This window comes from Mchenga conophoros, linkage group LG13 (genome assembly GCF_057382185.1).
Source record: "Mchenga conophoros isolate Kocher_MC1m ecotype Shallow Benthic linkage group LG13, M_conophoros_male_GT1.1, whole genome shotgun sequence".
NCBI classification, from domain to species: Eukaryota; Metazoa; Chordata; class Actinopteri; order Cichliformes; family Cichlidae; genus Mchenga; species Mchenga conophoros.
In genome coordinates this window covers 28,603,115-28,628,312 of record NC_140538.1, presented here as the reverse complement: position 1 = coordinate 28,628,312, position 25,198 = coordinate 28,603,115, and the positions used below count along the sequence as shown (strand labels likewise).

Below are 25,198 nucleotides of genomic sequence, written 5' to 3'. Positions count from 1 at the left end.
TTATTATTAACAGTTAACAGAGGCAGACACAGCAGCAGTAACACCTACAATGCTGGATGCTTCTCCGTGTGTTTGGGGGTCAGACGAGGGTGGATATGGTTCTTTGAAGGCAGCGTCATCATTTGACACCACCTGCAGCAGCAAAACACAACAGTGTCAGCATCTGGTCCATTCTTTTAAATATGTCAATAAGTTGTCCAAATGCTTACGTCTGTGTTTTTTGGCCTCTTGGCCGGGTCCTCTTGTGTGGGCGAGTGCGGTCTCTTGGAAGGAGCTCCGTTGACTGAGTCCTCCAGGCCGTTGGGCTCCTCTTTGGGGCTGCTGGTGGCGGTAGGCTTTGTGCTGCTGGTGATGGAGCTGCTGGCTGGTGGGGAAGGAGGCTTTGCTTTAAGAGGAGGTTCTTCAGGATGAGGAGGTGATGGAGTTGGGAAATCAAAAGAGGACATGTTAGAGACCAACTTAACAAGTGCACAGTAACACTTTCTGCATTTCCTTAATTAAAGTATTGCAGTTTAAATCGACATTTCTGTTAGGAAGCAAAGTAAAACATGCATTATACACAGTCCCTGTGTGATTTTATTTTAACTCACTTGTACCAATAACAGGGATGGACATGCCCTGGTCTTTAGCTGCAGCAGCAACAGGAGCAGGAAGAGGAGCAGCAACAGCAGCAGGAGGAGCAGCAGCAGGAGGAGCAGCTGCAACAGGTGCTGGAGAACCCTCCACAAAAAGCTGCTTAGGAGGACTGACGCTGCAAAATGAAGAGCAGAAAACATGACAACAATTTGAAGACAACTGTATTCATGAGGTAAAAGGGGATTAGGAAAAAAAGGACAACACTAACAGTAAAAATTACACACAAGTAGTGCATCATACCTGTCGTCTGTGTCAGATGTAGGCTTGGAGGGTTTGCTGGGCGGGGAGTTAAAGGGAGTCCCTGAGTCTGTGTCTCTGGAGCTGTCCAGGTGACTGCTGTCGAGGGAGAGCCGCTTAGAGCTGCCACCATTAGAACTACGGTTCAACTCTGCTATGCTCTGCGGGAGGACAGATTTGTTAAGGAGGAGAACAAACCTAAAAACAAGACAAGCATCGCAGAGCAACATCTTACTCTCTTTTTCTTCTGCACCACTTCAGGAGGCAGGTACTGATGGAGCTGCTTCTTCTTCACATGTGTTGCTTCAATCTTCATCCCATCCTTCAGCATGTTGATGTTGTTGGCTTGTCTGTACACTGATGTGCACAATGTCACGTTAACATTGACAGGACAGACAACCTCTACAGGTGTATATAAATGTTTGTTAAACATATAAAAATCATACAAATAAGCTCCGGTCATTTCTGCCAATTTACTCAGTGAAACACCCGAGATGTATCTGTGGTATGTTTGTGTCCTTTTTTTAATGTTAAAACTCCATTTACACTAAACATAACAACATAACTACAGCAGCAGAAGCACACAACCTACACACCACTATAAACCACAGTAAATGATTGATTGTTAAAGTTGCAAAAACTAGTGTTTTTTAAAAATTTTTAATAACCATAAAAAACCAAACAAACCCAAAAACATCTCCCCCCACTTTACTTTGCCGTCAGCCCATTTTCAGTGGAGAACTGAACTCATCACCTGCGCTTTTGAAAGCCACCAGATTTGTTTGACTCATACAGAAACTTTACGTTTCAGAGCTGTATGTTACACAGCCGCACGAATGATTCATCACACTGTGTGAATCTGAGTAGTAGGACTCAAAAGCCTAGCTAAAAAAAACAAACAAAAAACAATCTACTTGTGTATTCTGGAAATAAAACGACTGTTTCTGTGTGGATAGGATGGAGAGAGTGTGTGTATGCTCTGTTGGGAAGGACTGCCGTAAGATATGGTGCAGCAGTAAAAACATTTTTTGCCTTCGCTTCGGTACCATTACTCTCTTCAGCTTTTGCAAACTGCGGACATAGAAAAGACTATAAAGACTAAGCACAACACGGACATCTCATAGGATCCCTTTAAAAAAAACCCTCAACAACAAACATCTGAACTAAACCTTTGGAAAAAGGAGCTAAAATGTTTGGAAAGGTATTTTCTGCAGCAGTTCCATTCAGTTCATTTATAAACTCACCTGTTTTCCCTGATATATACACTAAAGTAGAGCACATGTTAATGCTGAAAAAAACAAAACAAGCCATTGTCCTTTTTCCTAGAATGTTCGAAAAGATTTAGCAGCAATTTTTCCTTCAGCTCATTTAAAACGCAGAGTGAGGTTAGACCTACCAGTGTCTGTGAAAGACTGGATGTCATATGTCAAGTCTATGTTCACACTCTCTGCATTCTCCACCTTCTTAAAGATGATCCCAATAAACCACATCGACACAAAATCGTTCCTGTTGGAGAAAAACACAAAAAGAGCACGCTCCCTTAGAATATGTCTCGATGTTCTGGTTGAGCGTCTGTGGATGAAGCTGGACTCACTCGTTCCGGTTCTCTTTAGATCCCGGGAATGACTGGGGGTTTACATGAGCCAGGGTAATGTACTCGTTCCTCTCCAGGTTTCCCACCAGAACACGGATCTTTGACTCCACCAGGCCGATCCTGGGGAAAACAAACAAACAAAAAAAACAACAACATTAAGACGTGGTCAGGGAGGGTACACCACAAGGCTGTGCTGACAGGCAATGATGTCATCGATCGATGATGGTCACAGTTAAAGGTGATACCTCACCAATCAAGGTGATTTTTATCTATACTTATCTGATGCATGAGAGCCGCATTAAATTCAACCTACAAAGCTGCAGATTCTCGTCAATTCTTCACAGATAACTTATGCTTGCAACACAGCGCGCACACATCTACACTCTGACTCCTGCGTGCTCTGAGGTTGGCGTGTATGTGACGCGGCAACACTGATTCATCAAATAAGAGAAAACAGGAGAATAATTCTGACTGCTCAGCCTCGATTACACTTTCCGCGTCCATGAATCTGGTCTGAACGACGCAAATATGTGCACCCCATGACAGTGGACCCAGGATAACAGTAATGACTGTTATACTACTAATGACAAGTTTGCATGTCAACATACAAACTTTTCTGTGTGTTATAAATGTGACTCTTGCTGCAGCTGCTACGCTTTTTTCCCCTTTGTGTGCATGTATGAGACGTATTGTCCCGTATTGCCCAGTTACAGTGCACTTGGTACAGTTTTCCAACTGATGTGCAGGACAAACTGTATACGATGGCTGGATATAGTCACTGTAACATCACCCATTAAGTGAAGGCCTGTTTTTGAAGCTTCAAGCTGAGAGTTTTGGCTCTTGCCGCAAATCTCAGAGAAACCTAAGGAAACCGGATGGGGCTCACAATCACAAGTTAGGCCTGCTAAATCCTTGTTTTGGACTTAATCGGACAAAAATGATCATTATACTGTCTTCGATAAGACCTGACACTAGTTGCTGAGACTAAACTCATCAGGAAAGAGTTTACTGAGGTTCTAGATGAAGACCTATACATCTAAACAATTTCACTTTTTGTTTTAAAAAGAACAAAAGTCACACACTTCTGCAAAAGCTTAATTTGTCACACACCGAAGCTACATTCACCTTTTTCATACACACTTTACATAGATGATCCTGTACCATGACTGTAAATACAGATGAAACTAAGCTGGCATGCAAACTGGCAGGCTCAAATGTATCAATTAATATCAAAGACAATGATGGCTGATGGTGATTTACAGATTTAGAGCTCCTGAGCTACTAGAAATCTTGATCTTTGACACTCACCATTCCAAGTGGTTTTCTTCTGTCGATGCACTGGCAGTGAGAACAATGTAATGTCTGCCACAAAAAAAGAAGAAAATAAATAAAGTTAGACAAGTTATGGTCAGAGTTTACCCTGCTTCTCGCCCTGAGACAGCTGGGATAGACTCCACCCCCCCTCGACCCTAAAAAGGATAAGCGGAAGAGAATGGATGGAAGTTATGCAAATAATAAATCCAGAGGTCCTGAAAGACCTCAGGCTTTCACAGAGACTGGTGTTGGTCTGCTGATGCACTACTGTGCAGTCTTAATGATCTTGTACCAATCCTCAATACCACACCGAGGAGCAAAATCCACAGTTTTTGGGCATCGACAGTCCCACCACTGCTCAGGTGACCATTGTAGCTCCAGTAACAGAGCAGCACCAACAGAAAGCCAGCAGAAACTGCGTGTGGGAGGAACATTCATAAACAAAGTGAGTCACCCTAAGTGACCACAGAATGACTCAAATTTGCCCACACCACAGAAACAATAACTTGCTTGGGGGGGGGGGGGGGGGGGGGGGGGGGGGGGTGTAGGGCAAGTTGCACTAGTTTGTTTCAGCTGCATAAAGCATTTGTGTTTTTTTAAATATGCACCTGGCAAATTCAAAATGTAGAACAAGCAAAAAGCAAAGGGGAGGGGTGTCCCACACAGGTACACTTACATTGCTATCCTCAGGCGGTTTCAAAAGCACAGAGCACTCACTTGTATTTTTGGAAAAAGTTGGGCGGCTCAAACAGTTTGGACCACTCTGCTTTGCCCTGAAGAATCTCATCTGTGACGCTGAGACCTGTTCATGATAGAACGAAGATGGATTTGATGACTCAGCCCTCGTGTACACCCAGTGTAAATTGGAAAACACTGATGAAGTGACTTCGCAGTGCTACGTTGCTGATTCACTCTTTACCGTATTTGAACTCCTCGCTCATGATGGTACGTGTAGACGTGGAGACGTTGTATGTGGAGTTCTGCTGGGGATAGGCAGGTGTGATGATGGGCATCAGGTGATATCTGTCAGCTGGGTTCACCTAGAATTTAAAAAGGTCGATTAATTAAGGAAAGACGCAGCACAGGGGACTCTTGTTGGGTTCTCTGCAGATCAGGGAGCTGTTGCGTCAGTGCACTCCACCCACCGAGCTGAATGAGAAGATCAATTTCACCACAACCCACACCCACACGCACAAAAGCAACATAAAGCTAAAGGTACACACATCCCACCCACCCACACAGTACATCCCAATTCACTCTGCTTGCCTTAAATTTCCCTCATTTGCATTTTTTCCCCTCAGGCAATGTGAGGATGGCGGAATTAAAGAAACTATTTCTAAAAAAACAAAAAATAAATAAATAAATAAAATAAAATGGAAAAAAAAAAAAAAGGCTATGAGCCATAACTAATCTTTAACATCAAATGAGAGCTATTCATGTTTGCCAGCATTATAAAACACTTGAAATTTTATGTGCACAATGAGCCTTAACACCAGCTGCATGATAAGCATCACCAAATCTGGATTTAGCCTGTCACAAAAGTGGGACACATTCTTAAGTATCCTGCATAGGATTGGTTTTACACTGGATACTTGCTTTTCTGTATTTAAGAGAGAGGGGAGGGCCTACGGCCAAATGCCAACTTACCACCAGGAAATAAACAGTTTGTGCTTTTAACAGTCCACACTGTGATGAATGTCTCAGCGTAAAACAAACATGTGGCATGAATAAAATCTAAATGGTATTTTCAGCCTACAGCTCAGCAGTCGCCAAGTGACTGAACGGAAAGGACACCAATATGCAATTAAAAAGTGTTTATTGCTGAAGGCACACAATAAACATGACACAGTAGTTACAAAGGGCTTGAGTGTTTTCAATTAAGGCAAAAAGCATTTAGTTTGAAAAGAGATTTATAAGCAAAGTTATAAAAACAAACATATGACAGCTGGAAAAGGAAAAGACTGAAAGAGACGAGCTGCTCCTGCTCTGACTGTAAGAGAACAGGCTCAATACCCCCTCTCATCAACTCTGCAGCACCCCCTGGTGTAAGGATGCGATCACCTACAGTCATTTTACATTCAAAAACAATTTGTTTTTTTACATCAAAACGCAAAATTAGGAGGCCACGTTCATTTAAAAGCCACCAAACCACCAAATACTGTTCATTAAAAACCACCTAAACTATCACAGGAACAACAAATGTTCAGACGAAAAGATTTTTTTCAAATCCCGAGAAAGTTTGATTAAATGTTCTTTATTTTTACACAGATCCAAGTCATTTATTAATAGCTTCAATGTCTTCTTCAGTTTAAGTAATTTCCCATGGCTCTGTGAGGTTGACAAGATAGAACAGAGTTACATTTGCAAAAAAAAAAAAGTCTCAATATGTCCTGAAATATTCTGTACACACACCATTGCCCCACTCAGCCCTACCACTTATGGTACGGTTACCATATGTATACTAGCGCTAGAAGGTACGAAGGGCTTAGTCTCCAAAATAAATGAGACTCCCATAAAAAATGATTTCAGCTCTATTCTGTATCTAATGCACTTTCTATTGTAGGGGTGTGTTATCTGACAAGACGTCCATGTGGGAAGTCTTCCTTCCTCCAAACTGCTCTGCTCTGGGAGGCCTCCTCCGAGCAGAGTTAAGAGCACTGGAGCTCATGAGTGGGACCCAATCAATGTCGTGGTCACGTGAGGACATAGGGATGAGGAGACATGAAATAAGAGATGTGAAATGTACCTACACACTAGCTGTCGAGCCAAATTTAAAAAACACACCAACAAACTTATCACATCTCCATCCAGATAGCTTTACCAGTGTCTACACAGCAATACATGTGCAAAACAGAGGGCATAACAATACCATAAGAAGGTAAAACACTGGTGTAATACTCACTCTCGGGTCCCACACAGGCAAATTTAAATTACTATCCTCAGGCTGTTTCAAAAGCACCGGATTCGGCCACTCCCTACAAAAGGAAGGTAATGAATGCAGTAAATAAATATATTTGGGCTGTGAGACGCTGCCAAAAAGCAGAAGACGATAAGTTGCAGAATCTCACCATTTAGAGAAAACCAAGAAGAACTTATGGACAAGTGTGGCAGCAACAGCGTTGGGGTAGAGCTGGCAGGTCCTGGCTACCAACATAGCCCATGACACTCCACCCAGAAAGCCCAGCATGTTGGAGTAGATTCCTCGACCTGCAGCCACAGGAAATGTTACAGGTTATTGAGAAGAGCATCACTAACCACTCTGAGTTATACACTGACATGTGAGAAAAACAGGAGGAGCGCTTTTGTAGTAATAATAATAAAAAATTGGATCTATATAGCGCTTTTCAAGGCACCCAAAGCGCTTTACAATGCCACTATTCATTCACTCTCACATTCACACACTGGTGGAGGCAGCTACAGTTGTAGCCACAGCTGCCCTGGGCAGACTGACAGAAGCCAGGCTGCCATATCGCGCCATCGGCCCCTCTGGCCTTATGTGATAGTAAACACAAATGTTTACATAAAGGATTTGCAGACATGTGACCGCTTACCACGTGGCATTAACTTATCGGCCATTTCGGACATGTAATAAGCCTGAAACATAGTGAAAAACCTACACCACATATAGATGAGACACACTATAGCAGCTATGAATAAACAAACAAGTGTATATACTCTCTCAGAGGAAGTGAAACACTTTGTGACAAGCATCTTGCTCGTTATGTGGAGAAACTTGGCAGCGAAGAGCTGAAGATGGATGTTAACTTCCTGGCGTTCTCCCCAACATCACACCACACGATTTATATCAAACATTATATTGAACGAGATAAACATTCAAACTTTTGTCGACTTGTATATCAGTATTTTGTGTCAAGATGGGTAACAAACTCTAGTTACTGGACTGTAGTCACTGGATCAAGTGGACCACGATATTGATATTGGCACCTCTCTGTGCATTATCCCTTACATTATCAATGGGTCAACGTAGCTCATTTCTGATTAACGACAGTCACACTGAGATGAATTGTTGAGGATATCTGTAATTTTCCGTCAGTAAGTGCTGCTGTTATTTCCTGTTTGCTGCCATTTATGGTTGTTCCTGAAACTTTGGATCTTATGTGGGCAGATTCGAACTTAGAACATAAACTCTGGTGATTTGAGAATGTAATCAAAGTTTTGATCAGAGGGAAAGCAGTTAAAAGTCTTTGGACGCTAGAGTCTAATGTTAGCTGGCATGATGTTAGCTTGTGATGTTATATTGTTGTTTAGCCATCTCTTGTCAGCTGTCCAGAAACGGGAGGGTCACATGTCTGATCTGGTACCGTTAACCAATTGCAACAATATAGAGATTAAACTAAGTTTGTTCACATAGGATTACTCATGTTATAACCCTAACTTGGGGCGATCGTTGGCAGTTAGTCTTGTAATCGGAAGGTTGCCGGTTCGAGCCCCGGCTCTGACAGTCTCGGTCGTTGTGTCCTTGGGCAAGACACTTCACCCGTTGCCTACTGGTGGTGGTCAGAGGGCCCGGTGGCGCCAGTGTCCGGCAGCCTCGCCTCTGTCAGTGCGCCCCAGGGTGGCTGTGGCTACAATGTAGCTGCCATCACCAGTGTGTGAATGGGTGGATGACTGAATGTAGTGTAAAGCGCTCTGGGCTCCTTAGGGACTAAGTAAAGCGCTATATAAATACAGGCCATTTACCATTTAACTTCAACTCAGGAGTGAAGCTTAAGATGAGGAGGGTGAGAAGCTGAGTGTAGTGGTGAAGAAGGCAGATGAAGATAATAATAATAAAATAAATTAAAAAAAAAAACAAAACGAGATAATACATGTAAAAATTTTAAATAGTCAAATATTGTTTCAAACAAACACTGGTGATTTTAAAAATTCAAGTAACTTATATTTGTTACGCCATTATACTGTTTATTTGATGCCTGTATCCAATTTCTATTTAAACTACTTGAGTAATTAGACATGATTGCTAACGCTTATTATGGCCAATATGGCAGCTCTCAAGCGATGTGTGCATGACGCCACGTCCTAAACCTCTATACAGGATACACAACCCAAGTGCAAATAAATACAATAAACGCAAACAACGGCAAACACATAGAAAGTGCAAGCACACATACGTTTTGCCCAGAGTTTGATGGCTCTCAGTGTCAGTCTGAAGTTCTCTTTGTTCGGCACCAGGTACAAAATTTCATCAGTTACTCGACAACCTGTAAGAAAAAAAAAAAGGCAGTGTTACAGTTGTGGAAATTACCATTAGGAAAACTTTGGAGATGTGTCAGTTTTAACTTAAAGCCTCAGATCAGCAGTGACCACTGAGCGCACCATTAAGGCTGCGGATACATCGAATGTCCAAGTTTCTCAAGATGGAGTCTCCCCTCAGGTCCAGGTTGTCTGGAATGGATTGTAAGGCCAATCTGGCAAAAAGCAGGTCAATCTGCTCACACAGAGACATAAAACATTAGAGATAAAAATGTTTGCGTCATGGGATTAACCCTTCATACTTGTTGAAATGGGAAACATGACCAAAGCAACATGGCACAAAGTACCCTGCAGCAAGCATGTTACCAACACAGTAGTGTAATTAGTTTACTTTAATCAGTATGCATGCACTGATGTAATCATGATTATCATTTGGGTGACAATGAAACTCACCTCAATTCCATCAAATTTGAATTTTATCACTGGTACAAAAGCATCCTCAACAGCCTTGAGGGAGTAGAGAACAAACAAGAGGCCTCATCAACAACAAAGGACATCTGAGGACACTGTAGGTCAGTCTGCCCCCCCCGCTGTGTCAACAAGACTTACCCTGAGATCTTTAATCTCTTCATGCTGTTTCAATTTCTCAAAGAAAGACTGGAAAAAGTCTGTTCTTTCTACATGCCGTGGAGCCACACATAAGGCATCAATATCAGCTCCTGTAAGGAGGAGTTACTTTGATCAGTGTCATCTGGATTGATCAGCAGGATAAAGGGTTGATGAATCAAATGATAGTAAAGTTGATTCAGTCAAGATTACATGATAAAACGTTATGGTTTAAAGCACAGACTTAGGAAATACTAAACTAGGTATGTAAACATCCAAAGAAGTTCTGCAACTATTGAGCACAACAGGCCTAATGACTGCTCATGTTTAGTGTAGAAAATGTTATGGGTTTAGAGGAAGTAGCAATGTTCAAGGTGACTAAATTACTGAACATTTACATGAGGGGAAAAAAAACCTGCCAAGGGGACTAGAAAGGAAGAACACACAGGGAACATTCAAAACTGAGCAGATTTTTAACAAAGGAGTTTAAATATTGACCATGTTGATGAAAATGTTTTGATAAACAGTTGGAATTTTTGAATCACTTAAGAGACAATTTGTGGCCAGCATAACAGAAACTGTCGCATCAGTTTGTCGAACAGCAATGCCCTTCCTCTGTTTATTACACAAATTTCAAATATAAATTGAATTTTAGCACTACAATAATAAAATCCGTTGCTTTCTCAGTCTACTTGATGGTGCTATTGGTTTTTTTTCTAGTAAAGTCAGCAGAGGCAACTGTAGGTGTGTGGAAGGAAGTTGGGAAAACATTTTTGTAACACTTTTATAAGAGTGAGACATGAGATTGATGTGACCCATGATTTGAAAGTGTCATATGGCAGTAAAATAGAAGAAATCTACAATAGAATTCTACGAAGATCCCAAGATGGAAAAACAAACAAAACCAAAACAAAATCAAACACACTGTGCACCCTTAGCTTAACAGAACTATCTCCAAATTTGCTCAGGATGGTGGAACTTGGGTACGCGATGCTGCAATGTTTGTGACCATAACAGCTCATTATCTCACACAGCACTGGTAACTGCTGTCTCACATTAAAACACCAATGCATAACAGTAGTTCACACGTGATTGCATTAAGTTGGACTAAACTGTAATACAGATCAGGCTGTCATACGTGACATCGCAGGTTTTTAATGACAGCATGTTTGCACTACATTTTCATTCCGCAGCAACTAAAATTACTGAAATGAAAGACAAAGAACTTCATTTGCAGTTTTGCAATATCTGATTGCTCATTACTAAGAAAAATATTTACAATTACAATAATATATATATAATATATTATAATATATATAATATATATTATAATATATAATATATAATATATAATGTGGGGCAGGGATAGCTCAGTAGGTAAAGTGGTCGCCCCATGATCGGAAGGTCGGCGGTTCGAATCCACTTAACGGCTACCCTGAGGTACCCCTGAGCAAGGTACCGTCCCTACACACTGCTCCCCGGGCGCCTGCTTAGTGGGCTGCCCACTGCTTCACAGAGTGAATGGGTCAAATGCAGAGAAAAACAAGTAATTTCCCCATGGGGATCAATAAAGTATCCATTATTATTATTATTATCATTATTATTATATATCAATATATAATATATTCTGTCCGAGAAAGCAAAAGGTTGAAATATAAAATACTGCAAAGTTTACATGCTAACCAGGTAACTTTAAAAAATGAGAAGAGTGCAAATCACTATTATACTCTTGTATTTAAATAAAGATTTTACCCTTTTGTCACACTGGCCAGCTGTTTAAAACAATGGCAGACTCAAACCACATTCACACCAGTGTTTGTTTACCCAGTTTTCTGACCCCAAAACTAGCCTTTTCAAAACCACTCAATAGCACAGGAACATGACAATGACAGCGACAGCCTTGTGTTTCAGTGCCGTCAGGGAGAGCTGAGCTTTTCAAAAACAATGTTGCACACCTGCTTGTACAGGGTTCTGCAATAGGTGGTAATAATGCTCAGCTAACACGTTCTTTTTGTGCCAAAAGAACCAGCCAATCATCATACACTACAGGTTTCACGTTGACAAGATGTTAAATTATTAGAGTAACAGATACACATACCTTTTGTGTGCACTCCAAGTCGGTATGAACCAAATGTAAATATCTTGCCCCCAACACAGCTAATAGCTGATGGTGGAAGGTTCTGTAGAGCAGAGATAAGAAACTGAAGTCAGTATGACTTTTAAAAAAACAGAAGAAAGTGTTAGTGTCACTTTAGTGTCTGATTAGACAGTTTAAGATTAAACACTTCATAAAGCACTAAGCCCCATCATCTTCACACAAGACGGGGAATACACTTGGTTGGAAACGTAGAGAGATGCAGACACCAAAGACCATTTGTGCTTTACTGCACAGGTATTTATTATTTTGTAGTGCAGCTGAGTAGTCACAAAAATTGGCAGGCATGTGGATGTCGTCATATGGCTCTGCATATTCGTGGACGAGGAAACTTTAAAGCAAAGATTATACTCTGCTGGTTCAATAGACACCTGTTATTTATTCTTTAAAGGGTGCTTGCGTAGTTGGTGTGTCTGTAGCACAGTGTTTCTGTGGGGTCACAAATAAAGTGCTAAACACGTGGACATCTGCAGTGATACTCATGCATTGTTGATAAAGCTCATTTCAATTGAGCACTTTCCCCTGTTAATCCAATAATTAATGTCACACAACTATAGAGAGTGGGAAATTCTGTAAAACTCTGCAAAAATTTTGCCTAACTCAATAAACAGTTAAAAAAACAAAAAACAAAAACAAGCATTAGACAGTAGAACAGCCCTAGTCTTAAATGGGATTTATGGCCCAGTGGTGGTGGTGCGGTCACTGTCCACTCCAGGCCTGCAGACAGGTTTGTCATCAGCGTAGTGGAGGTAGTGTACAGAGTATGTGGTAGAATTGATCTGTGGGCCACTCTTGCTTGTAAGATTGTTGTTCCTCCAGAAACAGAGAAGATCAAACTTCTGATGCACAAAGAGCTGAAGTGAAACCAAATGTTAAAAAAAAAGAAAAGAAAAAAAGTAGTGCCTACAGTAGCTAGGGTCTGTGTATTTCATGCTGTATTTTTTTTCTTTTTATCTTCGAATTCTTTTTCCACAGTTCACCCGTTCCCAGCGAACTCCACTGTTGCTCCCTTCTCTATTCTGGCCCACTTGTCAACTAATCAAGAGTAGGATGACACATCACCCACTTCCAGCGACAGGCAATCAGGACTTTGGAGGAGTGTGTGGAAGCAAATATGATTTAGGACAGTAGGTTTGGGGTGGGTGAACAACCCCCAAACAGAGATGCGCAAACAGGCAGACAAATTTTTGGGACCGTAAATCTCAGTTCAGCATGACCATAAAATGAACTCTGGGGGTGGAAACTGGTAATAGGGTTAGAAATCATTCAGCTTCCCAAGCAGAACCTACCTTTAACTCACTGATCTCTGCAATCCATTCTTTAACAAAGTTATTCAGCTTCCCAAGAACTGCAAGTCTGAAAAGAAAGACTTTTTAGCTGACACTTCTTTCACAATCCTTCATTTCCACAAATTCATTGAGAGAGTGAAAATGATTTTCACAAGGTCACCTGTCCTAAGAGTTTACATGCCCATGTACATTCACTTAGTTAATGTGCACATCAAATAAAATGCAGACAATAGATATCAGAGAGGCTTAGTTTAAATGCTTATAGCTCTTCAAATCATAGGTTTGTAATCAACATATTCAAAAACTGTATTGTGGTGATTGGTATATTATTAACAAAGAAAGAGGGAGAGAGAACATGCATTCCTCACCTATGGTTGAGTTCTTCTTCATCTTCAAACACTCCAAAAGGTTTCATTGCATCGCAGAGCTTCTTGGTGTAGTGGTGGTCTATTTCTCGTGGGGGCGCGAGGCTAATCGCAGAGGTGATGCCATAGTGTTTCTGAGGCTGCTGCCCACTAGGCATGGTGCTGCGATAAACGTGGTACAACAGATCAAAAAGCAGATACTACACCACCACTTAGCACACTTTTTTTAAGTTTCAAGCTCAGTAAGAACAAGACATGAACCATTCCCCAACGCGTTAACAAGACTTTAATAAACACCAGTCGGGTTTTGCAGTTAGCTTGTTCTGTTGCCGCGAACACTATACTGTGTAAACACTCCACAGACAGCAACCTGATTAAATCACATCTCCCACACACAGCAAGCTTTAAATCCATAGTTGTGTGCAATGTCGAACTTGGAAAGCGAGTTGACCAAGACAGCAAATTTAAAAAGTGCCACTATTCAACCTCTCCTTACAGCGTGCGAGCGTTAGCAGAGATGCTACAAACACGACGGGAAGCTAACAATTTGGCTAATTTAGCAAGTTGGCAAAACGTTAGCCGGATGCTACGGAAGAATTGGTTTAAGTAACGACTCGACAGAAAGACATTTTAAAAGTTGTCATTTTCCCAAATAAAACCAACAAGTGGAAACTATGCGGGTATTTTGACACATTTACTCTGCAGTTTCCCACCAGCGACAAAGCGGGACAGCCAGCAACCGAAGGCTGCAGGCCTTGTTGTGACAGTTTGCTAACGTTAGCCTTTAGCCTATTCTTCAGAATAGTCTTAAACGCGGGCAAAATCATTCATGAGGAAAAAATGTGTCACATGCATAACTTACCTTGACATTTCTTTCATGACACTCTAAAAAGCTTGCGCTGTTTTTCTGCTGCAAATCCGTAAAAAACACAAAGAAAGTCAGCAAGTGGAAATGATAACAGCCTCGACCTGATTACAACAATGGTCACTTTCCAGAAAGCAGTTCAAAGCTTCCCAGTGAACCGGAATTAGTTCTTATGTGTGAACATATCGGTTCGTGTCTCTGAAAGAATATTTATATCTAATTAATCCGCAAAAAGCAAGGACGTTTCGGTTTCTATCAGCTAAACACACGTCCAAATGTTATATGGAATTTTTTGAACCCCAAATTACAAATGTGACGGTGTTTGCTGAGACAACTGCGTGCAGCACGCTGAGCAGAAGGCACCGCCTCAGTGAGGCCACAAATCACGTGACCACCGAGGCCTAGCTTGAACCTGATGAGCCCAACAAAACACGAGCGGATGCAGGTAGCGCTAACATCCAATTTTCTCTTTAAAAAAGTGTATCAGGAATAACATATAAACTATAATCAATACTTAAATAAATAATAAGCTTCAAAACGACTAAGTATAAAAATATATAATACGTTGATTAGAGGTCACGTTACTAATTTGAGTGTACACAAGCTAATGTTGGTTGTGATGGGTTAAAAGGAACACACAGGAAGAGAACCAATTAAGTCTTTATCCCTTCATTGAATGACCCCGCTTAAACAGTTTTCATAAAATTAAAAGTACATTAAAAATATTAATTGAATTGTAATTGATAGACGCGTTCTGACTTTATGTACAGTCTGTCTACAAAATAAATACTTCGTAACTGTTGTATTGGGATGATATTTTATTACCTTTGTGACCACGAGGGGGGGACCGTCTCACAGAAAAAAACAATAAATAACAGATGCAACAAAATATAGCTTTAGTTACAATAACTAGATAGATAAAAGTATTTTCTTTCTTTTTTCTTATTTTGTTTATGGCATAGAGTTAACTCAGACTTTCACTCTTTGAATAAACTGGCGGAAATTCCTTTAAAAGCATCTACAGCGAGTTTAATATGTTTTTGGACAGTGGTAGTTTAACTTTGTACACCTCTGCACACCAGCACGATGGATTTGAAAGGATAAAAAAAATGTGCCTTAAGTGTAGACGCAGCTTTTTATTGAATGGGGTTAACAGAAGTAGTATAACCATGTTCCCAAGCTCTTTTTTGGGACAAAATACACTTTAACTGTCTAAAACATTCCACATGGCTGTGTGCACTTACACGTCTTCATTTATATACAGTTTGATAAGTTACCTAAAATTTCGTTTAAACAGCAAAATCTGTTTATGCTCTCGATAACTTACAGCATATACTTTTTTGCTGCATATGTTTAAAAAATGTGAGCTACTTGTAAAACTGTCATTTCAAGTGGGCCCACTAGGAGGCAGGTTTTTACTTACTAAATATCTCTGAACAGCACTTGAAGGACTTCTTTGTTCATATTCCACTGAACTTCAAATTTCTGATGTACTTGCTGCTCACTGGTCACATAATTCTTCAGCAAAGAATATATTAGTCACACAATATAATACGATAAGGAAGAAGCAACTGCTCTTGTGATGAATCTTGCTCAACATATCTTGGCAAGAAAACACTGAAAACACGACAGAGCTTGCATCAAAAACATTGTCAATAGTATAGTTAATTGTTTTGTTTTCATACTGAAGGTTAAGTGATTACCAGTTGATTAAATGTCTTAACTCTAAGCACACTTTGTACAGCAGATATGATACTGAACAGATTAAATTACCATTTTCACTTCAGTTTTCTTTGTGGTGGATGTTTTTGTGGCTTTATGTAAACTTGGCTGACTAAACCTGACTCTTTTTATTGGTCAGTGTATTGTTTGCCCATGACCAAATATCTCACACAGACTTTCATCTTCATTCATCGTTGATTCTCAAAAGTTAGTAAACCCTTTAGAATGTCATCTGCTGCGACCTGTTGGGGTCAGGTTCAGAGCTCTTCCGCATGCCTTGGTTGTAATGATTATTCAGTTACTGTTTCCTTTCTACCAGCACAAAGCAGCCTGGTTTTTCTCCCCTGACCTCTGGCACACACAAGGCATTTTCCCCCAGAAAAGTGTTGCTTTCTCTTATTTGGACCATTCTTTGTAAACTTCATAGATGGTTGTGTTGGAAAATCCAAGTAGATCAATGTTTTTTGTTCACCATGTTTGTACACCCATGTGTTTTGTAGCTTTTGAAGTGTGTGCTGATAATGAGCCAGAATGGCCTCTGGTCCCTCTCCTCTTCAGGCTGGAGGATGCAGCATCCACAAATCCATCCATCCATCCATCCATCCATCCATCCATCCAGAAATAAAATAAAAAGTTTGATTGGTCTGACTGACCCCAGGACAGTTTTCTGGTTCGAAATGAGCATACAGGTCGGATTTTTAACCTTTATGCTATATTGAATTTTAAGAAGATGCTAAATATTTTACATGTTATACACAACCCCCCCCCCCCCCCCCCCAAAAAAAAAAAAAAAAAACACCACTGAAAGAACAGAGAACTTAATTTTATTACATGAATTGGTAGCATGATTTAAGCAAGTTTTTTGTGTTTGTTTTAAAGTCAGATTAACCCAACAGTTTTAGATTACACAAAATGCACAATAAGTGTAACTTGTGTGCTTTCACTTAAATAAAAATAGAAAATTAAAGGAACGGACTTTAATTACAAGTTGATTGAAACCCAACCAAAATATACAACCACCAATGAAGCAGAAAACTGAGTGAGAATAATTTTTTACCTCAACTAGACCTCAAATACCCTTTGTACAGCGTAGGCTGGGTAAAAACTGCTCCCATCGTGGCGTTGTGCACGTTGCAAAGGATTCCATTTGGTCTGCAGGACAGCATTATGTTACTTATTAAACAACAACCTTTAACCCTTGTGCTCCACCCCGATTTGCTTACTCCCACTTCTGCATTTTGGACTTTATGTGTCCTCTTGCTTAAAGCAGTCATAACAGCTGACAGAGAGTCCCAGAGGCTACATTCTGCAGCACAAATCACATCAAAATGAACAGCAGCACTCTTCAGGTCAATGTGGAACACTGGATTGCAGAAAATCAGAATGCTTTCCTGCCCCCAGTGTGCAACAAACTCATGTAAGTAACACATTTACTCTTAGCTACACTCTCACTCTTTATTCTTTGCAAATGTGAATTGAGTTTTGTAATTATTGAGCAATGTGTAATTTATGTGGCAGTTTGAACACTTGGGATTCAGTCAGTTGAACTGCGAGGACACGCAGTGCATGCACTGACATGATTTTAATTCCTCTTTGTCTCAGGCACTTCTCCCAGCTGCTTCTCATGTTTGTCGGAGGCCCTAACACCAGGAAGGATTATCACATAGAGGAAGGGGAGGAGGTGAGAGTTGGACTAGTCTCTTTTTTTCCCTCATTCCAGCAACAAACATGGACCATGGAAGCAGAAGAACCTACAATTTAATACAAAAGACAACATTAGTTAGCTTCTTACAGTTTTTCGCAAAGTTGCTTCATTTGTCCTTTTAGGGCCAGTTCCACCCACGTGTTGCAGTGCTTGGTTAGGCTATTTGGCCAGCTGCTGCTACTGGGTTTTTTTGCTTCTGTGTCAAAGTATAAAGTGTGTCAGCTGACAGCCACTTTCACAACTTTAAACATTCACTGATACTGAATCATGACTCAGGATACCCTTTTTAGTGTTGTGGTAATTTCTGACATGGTCTAAAAATACAGATCTTTTCTGTCTTTTTTGACAGTTACTCATGATTTTTTGTGAAAGCTGCAAGTTTCTGCACATTTAATTTTAAGCTTTAAAACAAAGTTGTTGGCTTTAATTAATTTAAGTTGGTTCATATTAATTAAAACAAAGCATCACGAAGGCCCACGGTGGGTGTTGACGCAATGTGATTTCTGCCCAATGCTCTGAATGTTAAAGTGAAGAAATTCAATGAAGTGCAGTCAACGGCGGGAGTAACTATGACTCTCTTAATATGACATAATTATATGGAAACTACAGTTCTTGTAACAGAGTTTGTGTTTAAAAATAGAAAGGAAGAAAGATTAGATTAGAAATGCCATCCAGTAAGTTTTGATGCGCTTGGCAGATTGTGGGAAAAAAAGAAAAACCAAACCCACTAAATGCCTGAGCCAGTCTGAGGAATCTGACTGTCATAAATATTTATGCCATAACACAGGAAGATAAGCTTCTGGTTTGGCTCATGAATGTTATTATTATTATTTCTATGGGTTTTCTTCTTTTGATTTTAATTGAGGCTGATTATTTGATTATCCATACATTTCTTGTTCAGTGACTGAGAGAGAAACGTGTGCCTACATCCTGGAGACTGTTGTCATGCTTCTTGCTGAACACCAACTGCATCACACTCAATCAGTTGAATCAGAGTCACGTATGAGCTCTTTGTTTGTAAATCTAAACATGGTGTTTGTTCAAACAGGCCATGAAGTAAAGGTCAGCTGCAGCTCCAAGAAATGCCCACTCATATCAGCTGAAGGCTTGAGTGATACAATCCACACATCACATATATGGCTATATGTGGCGCTCTATTTAAGCTGCTTTGTCAGTTGCTACACATCTGCAAGCCACTTTGCCACCCACCTCCCTTCCATCTACTCCTTTCATGCTGTATCTGACACCATCCGCCATCTCAATAGGAGCATGCCTGACATTACCAGGCATTCATACATGCTGGTGGAGTCCATACAAACTACTGAGGACCATTTGATTGATTTGCTGCAATAAAATTTTGATTTTGGTAAATTAGACTAGCCTGCTGCATTGTTTTTTTATGTGATTTTCAGCATGTCCTCTCTAGGTTAATAATTTTGATTTTGATCAATCAGTGTAGGATCTTTTTGTTCCTAACACGAAGCACGGAGTGTCTACATTTCTGCCAATGGAAATACTTTTGACTAAAGTAGCTGAAAGGATTCACTGCCCTTTAAGAAATATCAAGAAGCTAAACATAATATTGACATTTGATTCCTTGCATTTGGGACCCTCTGTGTTATAGCTCCCTCTTGGTTCTTTCAGTATTGATGTACTACATTATCCAGACTGAGCCTTGACTGGTTGGTCTGAGATGTCTTTATGTTAATTGTGACTAACCGTTTTTCCACAACTGAAGTATCTGCTGATGCCTGCAAATAAATATTTATAACATGTATTTAACCCACTGCCATTCTTCGTTTGTCTTTCTCTCTCTGTTTTAAGTAGTTATTCTACCAGGTGAAGGGGGACATGTGTCTGAAGGTGATTGAAAATGGTAAACACAAGGATGTACACATCAAAGAGGGAGAGGTAAGCTCTAAACTTTTATGTTTCTGCTTCGTACTTTGCTGTGCACAAATACACATTCATTCATTCAGATGGAATTTAACTGTACAATTGCATAAAACATAAAGAACACTTTTTTAAAAAGCATTAATTAAGCTGTTTATGCAAGAGCAGCTGCAGGATTCTACCTCTGGGTGGGTCCAGAGTAAATTGGTCTGGGCCTTTTAATTGCACAGATTATTATTTTTAATACTTCTGCTACACATGTGTGAAAAGATTAAGAAAACAATTCCCAATCCATCATTATTAATTGTGAAGACTGAGACAGGCCGTCTATTCACTTAAACAAAGAGATTGTAATTAAATATCAGATGAGTGAGAAAGAGTGAGTGCTGCAGAGCCACTGAACTTTACTGAAACTTTCAGCTCGAACAACCATTTATTCTCCACATTTTTTATACTTTCAAAAGAAAATATATTTGATGCATTGACTTGCATGCTGTAGCCCCTTCCTCCCATTTTACACTGACAGACCCTGAAGTATACTCCTCCTGTGAAAAGGAGGAAGAAAACCTGCGAAAACCAATTTGTTAACAATTGGGTTTTTCCCGATGAGACTGGTGTAAATATCTTTTAGACATAAGGAAGTCATACAAGTTCAGTAACCCATGTCACAACCTGAGCCGTCTACAGCAGCGCCCAAATAAAGTAGAGGAACGTTTCTTCACATTGTGCTGAACCGCGCTGTGCTGCTCAGATTTAACAGGTAATTGTAAATGTGAAACAGGCTGTAGTGAATAGTCAGAATTTGTCAGTGATAATGTCATAAAAGCCGTCTACTAAAAAAACAAACAAACAAACAAAACCACATTTAGTAACTGAAGATAAGACCTAAGAAAATTCTTCTCACAGCCAGTCGGGATGGGCCCAGGTCTCTTAGGCCCCCCACAATGTAGTGTGTTAGCTCTAAATTTGTAGTAAGATACTTATTTAACAGAGAACATAGAAATTATTTGGTCATCTTTCAAAACAGGAATAAATTTTTTTTTATACATAATAGTGAAATGCTGGTTGAGATAGACAACTGCACTAAACCCTCCTGGAAACTATTTTTCTGCTCCAGTTCCCATCGCTCTCTGCTGATTAGAAATAAGGAAGCACAGCAAGCTTGTGCAATAAGCTTTATCTCAGGTGAATCTGCTTCACTGTGCATTCCACTACTTTTTGTCTCAAATTCTAGATGTTTCTGCTGCCAGCTCGGATCCCTCACTCCCCCCAGAGGCAGGCTAACACCGTGGGCTTGGTGATGGAAAGGAGAAGACTGCTCACTGAAACCGACTGCCTGAGGTTCACTGCTGTGGCAGTTTCGATTTTCTGCATTTTTTCTTAGAGAGTTGTTGACAACAGAAAAATGATGAATGGTCATAAACATGACAGGACACTTAAAAAGAAAAGATTCTTTGCCCTCATAAACACGAGGCAATAAGTTTAATTAAAACTCAGCTGACATAAAAAGAGGTTTTTCAAAGATCAGTAATGAAACGTGTGGTATAAACTGTAAACCAGTTAAATATATTTTATTTGACCAGATTCGATGTAAACTTGAATGTTTACCTTGTAAGTATGTAACAAATTTACATTTTTACAACAAATAAAATCAAATTCAAATCTGACAACATAATCAAATTACAGCAGCAGCATTTTGGGGATTTAACAGTCCCCATGTCAATTGGAGGGCCAGGAGTGCCAAAATCATTAAATAAATACACAATTAAATATTAGGGGTGCAACAATACACACGGTTCGGTTCGATACTTTGGTGTCACGGTTCGATATTTTTTCGATACAAAAAAAATGTTCATGCTTTTTTAATTTGTCATTTATTAAAATTATAAATATATATTTTAACTCAAAAGTACAGTTTTTAAATTTAATGTTGCTGAAACAACAAAGTAAGAAAAAAATAAGTATCTGATCGAGAAATCACTCATCTTTGGAAAAGAGAGTTTATTACAGAGAAATGTCTCTTTCCAAAATAAAAGCTATACTATACGCTTCTTCTGGGCTATATTCTCAGCAGCATATTAAACATATCAGGTCCCCATAAGGAGAATCATGTGCTAACGGCTGTCTAAATGACTTGGGTAAAGTTTGTAGCATGCGTGCTTGTTGTTTTTGCTTGCTTCCACTTGTCTTTGCACTAGGATGATGTCGGAGTAAATGTGCAGTCATATTCGTTGTGTTCCCACTAGTGCTGTCAGCGTTAATCTGAAATGACGTTAACGTCACAACACGGCAAATCTCTGTTAACGAGCTACCGCCCCGTGCGTGGGGCTGGACGGCGTCAACACGTTAACAAGCTAACTGCGCTAACCACTAGTTCCCACCCATGTAATTGAGCATTGCGTGGCACATCCAACATACTGTTTTACTTTAGTCCATGACGCGCTTACCTTCAGGGTCATACGTCACATGAAAACCAAAATAATTCCAAATGCCAGATCTGAATGAGGGTGGGGGAGGTTCAATTTGCCATGTTGCAAGGTGAGCTTAACTTCTGCCTGCTAGCTTGCGCTGCTCTCAGTGAATCTGTGTTCGACTACTCCGCACTGTCGAGCGCAGATCGACTGAGCGCTCAACACAGACAGCATCGTCAAAAGAAAAGTTGATAAAATAAATAAAAAATTTTGTATTGTTCGATACATATGCGTACCAAACCGAAAGCACTGTATCGAACGGTTCAACATCGATACGAGTATCGTTGCACCCCTATTAAATATATAATTTCATTAATTAAACATGTCATTAATTAATTAGAATAGGAAATAAATAAATAAATTATTACATGTTTTGAATAAAATGAATAGGCAGTAAATTAATTATTTATGTAATTAATAAATTCCAAATTTAATTAATTTAGTAAACATTTAATTAATAATTTAATGGTATTGCTAATTAATTCATTCTGGCACTCCTGACCCTCCATAAATCACAACCCGGCTATACTCTAAAGCAGGGGTGTCCAACTCCAGTCCTACTACCACTCCAGAGCTACTGTCCTGCAGCTTTTAGATGCATCCTTGTTCCGACACACCAGAATCAAATGAATGGCTTGTTATCAGGCCTTTGCCAACCTTGATGCCATGCTGAGGAGGTAATCCAATCATTTGATTCAGCTGTGTTGGAGTAGGGTTGCATCTAAAAGCTGCAGGATAGTAGCTCTGGAGGGCTGGACTTGGACACCCCTGCTCTACAAATACTCTCCTTACTGTCTGTTTTTCTCTATACAGGACCATCATTTACTAAATAGACAGCATGCTGTATTAAGTAAGACTTAAAACTACACTCATAAAAATGTATGACTTAAACTACTTTAATTAATTAATCAATTTTCAAGTACAAGCAAGAACAAAAATAAGTACAATGTAAAATGTCTAACTTTATTGAATCTGGTCAAATAAAATTTATGGGACTGGTATACTTCAGATTATACCCAGCACATTTTGCTTAATGATTAATTATTTGAACAAATAAACCTTTAATGATATGTATTTACACCACTGGCTACATTTTTTATATATAAATGATAAATGTTAAGTGATGCCTTGGATTTAATTAAGTGGCTATCTTCATCAGCAGCTACTTTGTTCAGTTTTATTGTAGGGTCCTACAATAGATAAATAACAATGTTATTGAATTGAGTCTTAGATCTTAGTGAAACACATTTGTCCTGTAAACAGATTTTTATGTTAGCATGTATTTGTGCTCTCAGGTACCATGTAGACAACACCACTGACATCCTATTTGAAAAATGGTTCTACTGTCAGGATCTAGGAACCCAGCTGGTGCCAATAATCAAGGAGTAAGGCATCTTTTCATCTTTACAAGTCATACTCAGATCATGCTCTTTCTTTTAAGTATGTTGACTTGACTGTATTTTACTTTCAGGTTCATGGCATCCAAGCAGTGCAAAACAGGAAAACCTGATCCAAGTGAGTTGTTCAGAAGAAATTGTAAGTCCCTGTAAACTTTGAGCTGGTGTCAATGTTTATTATTGGATGGATAGATGAAGTCTTCAGGGAACCTCCTTTCCAGCTGAACACCATGAACGTGATGACGCCCTTCTCCTTCAAAGACTGGCTGGAAAAACAGAGGCCGTCTTTGGGGAATGGCAGGCCCATCGACATGTTCGGAGCTCAGTTTGAGACTGAGGTAAGAAACCTAGTGTCAGGTAATGATCATATATGAGATGGTTGATCAGGGTTTTTTTCAGCCATTTTCAGTAAAACATTTCATATAGGCCTGCACTCATATATAGTTACAATTTTGGTTTCTTAAATCCATGCAGGGTCAAACGTGTACAAACACACTCAAATATAAACATACGTTCACTTATTTCTTTTAATAAGCAATCCTGAAGGTTCTGCAGTGTCCTTGAAGACCAGCTTCTTGTCAGAGATCGTGGTTGACTGCTGGCAATGGTTGTTTCTATTTGCCAGTATAAACAAGATTTGTTTGAAAGCACTAAGTAACTGTAGGTTGCAAGATCACACCTTAAATAAATATTTGTAAGTACAGGTTTAATGTGTGTGCCACCACAAGAAGACACAAATTGTCTCCCTCACATGAGAGGGTATTGGCTCGGACTTTCAGGGACAATCCAGGGGCCACAAAGGCACAAGCCTACCCTGACCTGGAAACTACTGGAACAAAATTACTATGACAAAGTTACATGCCCATGATGAGTGTCTGTAAACTTCTGACCACAACTGTATAGTACGGTCTATCCGGCAGAAAGGATGTTTTGATACTAAAAGTACAAGTCAAAGGTATAATTATTGTTGAAATAACAGGAGACTAGACGTGTTGTAGGTAATGATAGTGATAAACAAGACTCTTTTTACTGCCTCCCCAACAGGCGATGGTGTTCGGACCTGGACTCACAGAGATGACAACACCCCAAACTGATGTGTGGGTTTGGCAGTTGGTATGTATGCAGAGTCTGTCCCAACAGTCTGTCCCTGGACGCACATGTAAATCTCCCTTCCTCTTCTACATCTCTTTCTTAGGAGGGATCTTCCACAGTGACTATGAACGAGCAGGAGTTCAGTCTTCCTGCAGGAGACAGTTTGCTCATTCCCGAGCAGAGCCAGTAAGTCAATATCAAGTTGTCAGTAAATCACAAACTCTTTCACTGAGTGTACAAATTATTGGATCAAAAGTGTTGAAAGTGAACTCTCCAGGGTTTCCAGTGTGGTTTTGCATGCAGTGACTTTCTCTGTCGTAGATACCAGTGGCAGAGAGCTGAGGGGACTGTCGCCTTGGTTGTGATCCAAAACCCAGAGAGGAAGAGACCTTAAGCATCAACCGTCAAATCACACCTGCATTGAAACATATGCTGGGAGGGGAGCACGAATTCTTTAAATGAGCTCGAACAACTGAAAGTGTTTTATGTATAAAACAAATACAGTAAGTAGCATAGACCATTTAGTAAGGGTAAACAGTATTAATAAACAATTACAAAATGATGCTATATTCTCGCATTCATCAATCACTACATGTAATTTTATGTGAGTAAAATGCATAAATAAAAACATCCTCATGTCTGA

General features: G+C 39.9%; 2 protein-coding genes across 5 annotated transcripts in view; one reads left to right on the top strand and one right to left on the bottom strand.

Annotated features, from left to right (window-relative positions):
• papolg (poly(A) polymerase gamma) overlaps positions 1-14,634 on the bottom strand; it is an 18,703-nt gene extending 4,069 nt beyond the window's left edge. Inside the window, exons 1-20 of the mRNA XM_085297611.1 lie at positions 14,273-14,634; positions 13,414-13,572; positions 13,046-13,112; positions 11,700-11,781; positions 9,605-9,714; positions 9,449-9,502; positions 9,119-9,230; positions 8,914-9,003; positions 6,850-6,988; positions 6,684-6,756; positions 4,701-4,821; positions 4,499-4,583; positions 3,776-3,829; positions 2,468-2,587; positions 2,270-2,379; positions 1,109-1,230; positions 877-1,034; positions 591-751; positions 210-400; positions 49-132 (exon numbers count right to left, since the gene is read on the bottom strand). Coding sequence (XP_085153737.1) covers positions 49-132; positions 210-400; positions 591-751; positions 877-1,034; positions 1,109-1,230; positions 2,270-2,379; positions 2,468-2,587; positions 3,776-3,829; positions 4,499-4,583; positions 4,701-4,821; positions 6,684-6,756; positions 6,850-6,988; positions 8,914-9,003; positions 9,119-9,230; positions 9,449-9,502; positions 9,605-9,714; positions 11,700-11,781; positions 13,046-13,112; positions 13,414-13,572; positions 14,273-14,289 — 2,109 coding nt within the window. The 5' untranslated portion in view covers positions 14,290-14,634. The remainder of the gene's footprint in view (positions 1-48; positions 133-209; positions 401-590; positions 752-876; positions 1,035-1,108; positions 1,231-2,269; positions 2,380-2,467; positions 2,588-3,775; positions 3,830-4,498; positions 4,584-4,700; positions 4,822-6,683; positions 6,757-6,849; positions 6,989-8,913; positions 9,004-9,118; positions 9,231-9,448; positions 9,503-9,604; positions 9,715-11,699; positions 11,782-13,045; positions 13,113-13,413; positions 13,573-14,272) is intronic.
• Positions 14,625-25,198, top strand: haao (3-hydroxyanthranilate 3,4-dioxygenase). Of its 4 annotated transcripts, none has more exons than XM_085297614.1 (12): positions 14,700-14,720; positions 16,556-16,686; positions 17,265-17,414; positions 17,600-17,678; positions 19,530-19,613; positions 20,830-20,936; positions 23,362-23,451; positions 23,538-23,581; positions 23,656-23,801; positions 24,508-24,576; positions 24,659-24,741; positions 24,877-25,198. In XM_085297614.1, the coding sequence occupies exons 3-12, from the start codon at positions 17,326-17,328 to the stop codon at positions 24,947-24,949; spliced, it is 864 nt and encodes a 287-aa protein (XP_085153740.1). In that variant the 5' UTR covers positions 14,700-14,720; positions 16,556-16,686; positions 17,265-17,325; the 3' UTR covers positions 24,950-25,198. The 4 variants fall into 4 exon arrangements, with proteins under 4 accessions (XP_085153738.1, XP_085153740.1, XP_085153739.1 ...); XM_085297613.1 differs by having other exon boundaries at positions 14,701-14,720; positions 17,268-17,414; XM_085297612.1 differs by lacking the exon at positions 16,556-16,686 and having other exon boundaries at positions 14,625-14,720.